Here is a 9,106-nt window from a genome sequence, read left to right on the forward strand (position 1 = left end):
CCATTGCGCCGATCACAATACCACAGACCGTTGGTGCAGCCCCAAGGTGCATAGAGTAATCATCAGCTGTAGGGACAATGATATATGTATTGACCATATACAAAAATGTGTTAACCAAGTTTAGAATAAGAGACGTAAAATGGTATCTCTCATCAACATTTTCATCAGTAGGTGCAGGCAGCTCTTCTTCCATAACTGTTGAAATTTCATTATAAGAAATGTGTTAAATTTCAATACATAATTGTAAAGAAACCAGTCACCCTGAAATTTTAATTTTGTTAGGCCCACACGCATTAGTGTTTTGGTTTTGATGCCTGGACAAAGCACATGCCCTTTCCTACCTTTTTTACAATTTAATTTTAATACAAGACTGATAGTTGGTATTAACCAATCCACATTGTAGGAGTCTTGTAACTAACCCAGTTGAAATCTATGGTTCTTTAAATAGATCTAAATCCTTTGTAATCACAGTTAACAAAAATACAATACAGAAATCAAGAGAATTCAGTTGAGAATTCTCTCATCACATTCGTGAGAAAAGAATTCCAACAATCTTCAACATGAACCACATTGCACATGACATAAGGCATATACACTTGATAAGTTGATATAAGCTTGGAGTTTACGAAAATAATTTCAACTGAACCTACCTTTTAAATAACACATCACCAATAGCTCGTGTAATGGCCAGCTGACCATTTACGCGAGGCAAACCACCCCAATTTAGAACTTGACCACCAGCAGCTTCCACCCGAGTTCTTTCATCCTCTCTGTCTGGATGGTGATCCCTAGTCAATTCCTTCACTGCAAAATGATTGAGCCCATGGGAAGAAGCTAATCTATACTTTTCACGATCCCACACAGAAACAGAACCATCACGCTCTGTCTGCCTATATAGCTCTAATAAGGAGGCTACAGAAATATATATTAAAATTAACAACAATAGTCATGTTTTCTTTAAATAAAAAGTATGCCGGTCACCTTATCATAACCACACACAATATTATATTTATATTTTATGTCTAAAGTTTAGACAGAAGCAAGGAGAAACAATATAATCTTTATGCGATATCCTAATAAAGACATGATAAACTTATATCTTTAATAATGGAAGTTTGGTTATACTGTATTTCATAATCTTTCTCACCTTTAGCTTCCTTAGGAGACTGAAAATTTTCAGAGCACAAGAAAGCCTTAGAATCCCCAATATTGGCAACCAAAAACTTATCATCTGCAACCAATACAACTGTTGCTGTAGATCCTGAATGAATGTTATTTCTAGAGGCTTCCTTCATAGGTCAATTGAAAGATGTCAATAAAGAACACATACAAAACTGTATCAAACAGAGTTTTGTAAAAGTGAACAAAAATTCAATCTCACCTCAGAAAACCTTACATCAATATCATGGATTGCTCTCAACAATGCTTCCTTCAAAATTTCCAAGTGAAAAGAATCATCAAAATTAGCAGAAAATACATTCTGCAACCTGGAAAAGTAATTTTAGATGAGATACAGACACACAAATGCGAGAAACTAAATTAATGTAAAACTAAATGCTGTTTGAAATAGTTAGTACACTAATAAACCAACAAAACAACTCCAAATCCGAACCAAATATCAGCAAAATAGATATTCAAAAGTTATCCAAACAAAAATCACTTTGTAAATAACACATTTCTAACTGATACGCATTCCTTATAAATTCTTAAAAAGAAAGCACCAATATGCCACATTTACATTCACAGCTTACATAAGACCAACCATTCATGATAAACTATACTCGAGGTTTGATCAACAATACTAGAGATGCAAAAACACCTCTCTAGTGCTAGCTATTAATAAAATGTAGAACTATAGCTGCAATGCAATTGCAAAACCACCTTTCAGAATGCAGTTCATGCCATTGCCAACCTAAAATCTCTTTCCACCTATGCAATAAGTTTCCGTGATCATGGTCTCGCCTGTGAAGCAATTTTCCTGTGGAAGTCTTTGATACAACAGAATACATTGCATCAAGAAGAAAATAAGTATGCAGAACAAAATACTCCATCAAAAGTTTTGACGCCATCTCACTAGCTTCAGCACCGTTATGTCCATCGAAAACCGCCACAATTCCAACTACAACCTCCCTGATCCCCATCGTACCTGCTCCAGCAACAAACACATAGAATCAGAAATAAATCTTCCGAAGAAGCCTCTGGAACACGAAACAGAAAGGAAATTGGAATAGTGAATAGTTTACCGGGGAATGGAATGCGAACATCGAGTACACAGAGAGTGCGATCCTCTTGTGATTTTCTTCGACCCTGGAGCATCGAAGATTGACAACGCGTTGCAGTTCGAGGAGAAGAATCGTAATCGAAGAGTCTCCAGCGAGGGCATTTCGGGGATTGGAACACCGCCGGAGCACCGCCGTTTTTGTAAACCGTCAAGCACGTGGATGATTCACCGTCAGCGAATCAATTTTGATGAGTAGATGAATGAAAACAAACGAATAAATGAATAAAGTACCTTCCAAGCGAGTTCGAAACTGATGGAATTAACGATGAAACTAGAAGAAACCCAGCAAAGAAAAGTAAGAACAACAACGAATGAATCAACTTTAATATCCAAAGCAGCGTAAAAGAGAGTATAGAAAACGGTAAAGAAGAATGATGAAGCCGTTGTGGGTTGTGAAGATTTCCGAGCAATCACGTTCTTTGTTCCTTTTTCACTATTTCGATGATGAAAAATTTCTAAAATGTGAAATGAAAAGAAAATTTGGAACATGAGAAGTCATGGTTATATTTTAGGCGGTAATGATAAATTGTACTTAGGGATTCCTAAATTTACACCCTATTTTAATATAACGGGTTTAATATAAATTTAGTCATTTATATTGTTATAATTATACACCCTATTTTTAAATATAGGGTGTCTATTGTTATATTAATATTCCAAAATTTATACTCTATTTTAATATAACGGGTTTAATATAAATTTAGTCATTTATATTGTTATAATTATACACCCTATTTTTAAATATAGGGTGTCTATTGTTATATATTAATATTAAAATTTATTATTTTTTAAAGAAAATTTAAGATTAAACAAATAAGAATAATAAAAGTTATTGTTTAAGGCACGAATATTTTATTTTTATTTTTAAATTTACACCCTTTTTTTGAATATCAGGTGTAATATAGAGTTGATAATAAATAATACTTGAATTTACACCCGTTATTTAAAAATAGGGTGTCTATTGTTACGTACTAAAATTCAAAATAAGACTTTATTTACAAAACTGCCACCGCATTTGCTTTTTACACCCGTTTTTTGTAAAACGGGTGTAAATTTACAAATTATATTATTCTTTTTGTACTAGTGTGTAATGATATAAAATATCCTCTAGTGATACTTTTATCTTCTAGTACTTATTAACAATGCCTTCTTATGTAATGACTAATTATTAAAGTTACCAAAATATCCTTTCTTATATTTATTGATAATGCCCTTTCTCTTTCAAAAATAATTGATCTCTTCTGAGTCCACTGTTTACTCTATTTATCCCAACTAACAACAATTAGAGCACATAGAAGCTCAAATTGTTCCAACTGACACAAGATAAAGTACATTGAAACTCAGTTGATCTCAACTGACAACTAATTGAATATTTAAGGGAATATGAGATATTACATTATATTTCGTAGATTAAAAATTAATTTTAAAAAAGAGTTTATAAAATTAGGAATGAGAGTTTTTTTTAACTGAAAAATGAGTTTCCTATCATAAAGATTATATATATATATATATATATATATATATATATATATATATATATATATATATATATATATATATATATATATATATATATATATATATATATATATATATATATATATATATATATATATATATTTAAACAAAAGAAAAATATGTATAGGGGACGAAATCAAAAATTCAAACAAGAAAACAAAAACTAAACCAAGAGAAACGATATTAAAGGAGACCTAATTTGTCTCTAAGAACCTCATCCTTAATGAAAGAATGGATTATATCGCACCAAACAAGTCAGTTTACAGAATGACCAAATTTGATAATTTTATCCGTGCAATTGTTACATTCTCTGTAAATATGAGCGCAAATCACATTTAAACCATCACACTATTACTCCACCTATTGCGCAACTCCCAAGGATCTATATCGAGGTTCGAAAATGTTGTAAGAGCAACTTGAGAATCACTTTTAACCCAAATGTTATTCCAACCTTTGTTCGTCAAAATCGCCATTGCCAAAATAATGATCATTAAATCCACATGCAAAACACTAAGAGAAATGAAGGTTTAAATAAAACCCTCCCAAAAAATTAGCAGAATAATCATGGAAAATAGACCCACAAGTTGTATTGGTGTCAACCATCGAATCGTCGGTATTAGCTTTAACCCAAAACAGACAGGAGACTTCCATAAAACCATGGTTATTATAAGAGCATACATCTACGTTGTGGAAGCTAAATATTCAGAAGAATCAAGTGCTTCAACTACAAAAATATTGGTCACTATGCATCCGAGCATAAATTCTCGAACAAGGTAGTGGTGAATCTAAATTTGTAGAAGAAAAAACCAAAGAAGAAGGAACTTTACTACTCACGTGTCAAAACCAAGTTTAAGAGAAAAGAAACAAGTGGTACCTCAACACCGGAGCAAGTATCCATGTGTGCGGCGAATGAAACAGTTCGTAGAAATCAATGAAGCATCAACTAGAAATGTCACATTTGGAGATGACTTAAAGATATCGGTCAAAGGAAAAGGTAAAATTACCATACGCTTGAAAAATGATTGTGATCAATTCATCTCCAATGGCTACTATGTGCCCAACATGAAGAATAATATTTCAAGCTTGAAACAATTATTAGAGAAAGGTTATGAAATCCACTTGAAATAACATAGTCTTTTCTTAAGATATTGTTGACATACCTTTATTTCTAAGGTGCATATTCCAAAGAATAGAATGTTTCTCTCGAATATTCAAAATGATGGGGAAAAGTGTCTCAAGGCTTGATATACCGACTCTTCGTGGCTATGTCATCTAAGATTCGGGTACCTCAACTTTGATGGTCTATAATGTTTGGCGAAGAAGAAAATGGTGAGAGGTTTGCATAGCATCAACAACCCAGACCAACTCTTAGAAGGATGTCTAATTGGGAAGAAATTCCAGAAAAGCTTTCCAATGGAATCAACGTCAAGAGAGACAAAGTCGTTAGAGCTCATACACACCAATGTCTATGGACCAATAAAACCTTACTCTTTTGGTTAGAGTAAATATTTTCTCACTTTTTATTGATGATTATTCCATAAAGAATGAGGGTTTATTTCTTGAAGGAGAAGCCAAAAGTATTTGAAAATTTAAGAAGTTCAAAGCCCTTATGGAAAAAGAAATTGGTCTTTCCATTAAGGTCATGAGATATGACTGGGGATGAGAGTTTACTTCAAATGAGTTCCACAAATATTATGAATACTATGGCATATGGTGTGAAGCATGCTCACGAGCAAGAAGATGTCAAAGGAGTTTTGGGACGAATCAGTGGCATGTGAGATTTTCCTGACAAACCGTTACCCAACAAGAAACATGCGAGAGAAGACACCACAAGAAACATGGAATGGAAGGAATCCCGGGATATCTCATCTCACAGTGTTTGGAAGCATTGCCTATACTCGCATCCTAGAAGGAAGGAGAACAAAGCTCGATGATAAAAGTGAGAAGTATGTGTTTGTCAGTTATGACTCAAGCTCTAAGGGGTAAAATCTATATAATCCAAATAGTGTAAAGATCATCATAAACCGCGACATGGAGTTCGAATAAGAAGATTGTTGGGATTTGAGTGTTCAAGAATACAAATATGATCTTCTTCCTTACTATTAAGAAGAAGGAGAAATGTAACAACCAATGATATAGTGACATATTACATCTCATGCCTCACTAATACCAAGGTTTGGTGAAAAAATCTCAAGTGAGAGAACACCGCTACTAAGGAGCATTGAAGAGCTTTATAAGGTACGGAAACCAAAATAACATTAAGCTATTTTGTCTTTTTGCTGATTGTGAACCTCTAAGATATTAAGAAGCAGCAGAAAATATAAAGTGGAGAAATTCCATGGATGAAGAAATCAAGTCAATCATGAAGAATGATATGTGGGAACTTACTACACATCCACGAGGACACAAATAAAATATAGTAATATGGGTGTGGAATGTGATGAAGAATGCAAAAGGAGACGACAAAAGATACAAAGAAGATTGGTGGAGAAAGGCTATAGTCAAATATAAGGAATGGACTATGTTAAGTAATTTTCTTCTATTGCTTGTCTTAAAACTATTAGACTGGTCATTTCTATGACACCCCAAAATGAATGGAAGATCTATCAAATGGATGGGAAGTTGACCTTGAAGGTGGCAAGAAACACAAGAAAGAGGGGTTTGAATTTGATTTGTAAAAATAAAAGTTTTTTAAAACCAAATAAATACAATAATAAAGAGTGATAAGACTGAATTATATAGATGTAAGGTGAAAAGAGTGATATAGTTGAGTTATGAAGAGTGACAAAACCAAAAGCTTTTTAGAGATATAAAGCAAAAAAGAGTGATAAGACTGAATTATAAAGAGTGATAAAACCAAAATATTTTTATAGATGTAAGATAAAAAGATTGTTTTATATAAAGAGTGATAATTATGTTTAATTATTAACTCTTCTCAGATATTTAATAATAGTATTTTTGCAACATATGCTTTTGGAATACAAATTAAACTATAATTGTGTAAATTTGTTTCAAGATTCAATCTTAAAGGTGACACGTCAAAATTTTAATTGATATGACAACTATAATCTACATGACATATTATATGTTGTAACATAATTCACCGTCTTAGATTTAATATATTATTAGTTTAAGACTCGCGCGATGCGCGGGATTGAGATGGATTATTTAAGAAATATTAGATTAAATAGATTTTCAATGTCTAGTATACAATGTTTTTTAATTAACAATAATATGTAGAGAGTATTTAAAAAATACAATTTTAAATAAAAAATCTATGTTTGAATTATGAAAATATAACATAAGACATCAAAATTAAAATGAAAAATTTGAAAGTGTATAAAATTTATGTAATTTTTTATTGCTTTATTTTTAACTTATCCAATATCTTCAAGAATTTTTTTCATCATTATTGAATTCAATATATTCCACATTTGAAATATTTACACAATATAATCAATTATCACGGTCGACATTAAATCTTTGACGAAATTTTCTATTTTGCAAAATTTTGGTAGTTTGAGAGTAAAATAAGCATGATAGTTGAATATATTTTTATGAGTTGAATATGAATTAGGTATCGAAATAAATCCAATAATATTATTTTTGTGTTTTTTTTATTATTCCATTAATTTTTAATGTATACAATTGAATTAATGCAACTAAATTGTCTTTTCATATTAATTATTTTTAATTTACTAATATATTATAGGACATTTATATGTAAACTTTTTGTTAAATAATTATTTAATTTTGTGTTCGAAGTTTAATTTTTTAATATGTAACAACAATTATAATTGAATTATATTTTTCAAAGAATGTGGATTTTTTTTTGTCTATTTGAAAGTTATAAGTCAAATTTAAAAGTATTATTTGATTATTTTACTTTGTAATGTAATATTTTTTTTACTATGATTGTAAATTTTTTTTTACAATATTATATAATATATTTTTAGTTTGAAAAAACTGGATAGACAAAACAGAAAAAAGTTATGAATAATATCTGAAAAAGAAAATAGAAAAATTATTTATAAAATATAAATAATGATTTTTAAAAAAATTATTATAAATTGAACGTTACACTTTATAGTAAGATGAATATTAAAAAGTTTTATAATTTTATATAAAGGAATTTTCAAAAATACCACATTAGAATTTAATAATTGTAGCATAAGAGACTATGAATAATCAATAAATTAGTTTGTGGCTCAAAATTAATATATTACAATAGATAATATAATATACATATATTAGTATTGCAAATATATATATATATATATATATATATATATATATATATATATATATATATATATCACATCATTAATTAACTACACCTTTTATATACTCTATTACATTAAGCAGTGAAAGAATGATAAATTAACTTAGTTACCTATTTCAGAATGAGTTTAAACATGATTATTAACTAATTAATTATCTGAAAAGTGTTTTTAACAGAGGAAGTTCTACCTCATCTCTCAGAGTCCCATGAAATATGAATGCAACTATTTAGGCAACTTCAAATTCATGTATTCCATATTTGCAGCCCAATAATATTGACAGGACTCTCCAATTTCAATGAAGTTAAAGACAAAAGAATTTTAATTATGATTAGGTAGAATTCATGAAATTAGAGAGGGAGGGGTTTTTCAATGAATATCATGGAGGGAAAATATTAGAGCTTTGTGAAAAATTATATTAAAAGAGAACTAAAAACATAATATAACTAAAAGATTTTTTTTATTATTATATGAAAAAGAAGGGGAAAAGTTAAAGGTAGGAGGGAAAGGAAATTATCTAGAGAGAAATTAAACTTTTTTTTCTAAATTTTTAATTTTGTTATTAATTTTAATTTAATATTCACTTTATAAATAAATCAATTAGAAAGAGTGTATTAAGATGATTGATTCTATGATATTTTTTTATTTATTAATAATTAAAAATTGAGAACAAGAATAAATTATTAGGACGGAAAATGAAAAATAACATATTTCGATCATATTTTGGTTTTCTTAAAATATTATGGTAAATAATGACGGGCAAAACTGTCAAGCAATCTTATGTCAGTTTCAAAAACCATCATAATCTATGTACATAGTGACGGTTTTATTGAACACCCTAATAAAAACGTGTAATTCACCATTTTTTTTAGTGAATTAAGTCTAATTCAAAGTTTCAATGATTCTAGGGTTAAATATATCTCTGTTGTTCATAAATATCTCAAATTTCATTTTAGTCTTTAAAATATTTCCTTCAAAGAATAATTTTTTTAAAAAGTTTCATAAACACTTTTAACTCATAATTCTA

At 29.7% G+C, this 9,106-nt stretch overlaps 1 protein-coding gene across 1 annotated transcript; it reads right to left on the bottom strand.

The window, feature by feature from the left end:
• Positions 1–164: 164 nt before the first annotated feature.
• On the bottom strand, positions 165–2,454 carry LOC127082112 (putative protein phosphatase 2C 76). Its single transcript, XM_051022339.1, has 6 exons — positions 2,244–2,454; positions 1,882–2,146; positions 1,382–1,487; positions 1,148–1,289; positions 651–912; positions 165–195 (listed from the first exon to the last, which is right to left on the bottom strand). The coding sequence occupies exons 1-6, from the start codon at positions 2,314–2,316 to the stop codon at positions 165–167; spliced, it is 879 nt and encodes a 292-aa protein (XP_050878296.1). The 5' UTR covers positions 2,317–2,454.
• Positions 2,455–9,106: the final 6,652 nt, after the last annotated feature.

The sequence above is a fragment of the Lathyrus oleraceus genome, chromosome 5 (assembly GCF_024323335.1).
Source record: "Lathyrus oleraceus cultivar Zhongwan6 chromosome 5, CAAS_Psat_ZW6_1.0, whole genome shotgun sequence".
Lineage (NCBI taxonomy): Eukaryota > Viridiplantae > Streptophyta > Magnoliopsida > Fabales > Fabaceae > Lathyrus > Lathyrus oleraceus.

Excerpts from the sequence above, each read along its gene's own strand:
- LOC127082112 (XM_051022339.1), bottom strand. The coding sequence starts at position 2,316 with ATGCTCCAGGGTCGAAGAAAATCACAAGAGGATCGCACTCTCTGTGTA. Across the intron at positions 1,488-1,881 it reads CATGAACTGCATTCTGAAAG|GTTGCAGAATGTATTTTCTG; the intron begins GTGGTTTTGCAA and ends TTACTTTTCCAG. Across the intron at positions 196-650 it reads GGTGATGTGTTATTTAAAAG|TTATGGAAGAAGAGCTGCCT; the intron begins GTAGGTTCAGTT and ends AAATTTCAACAG.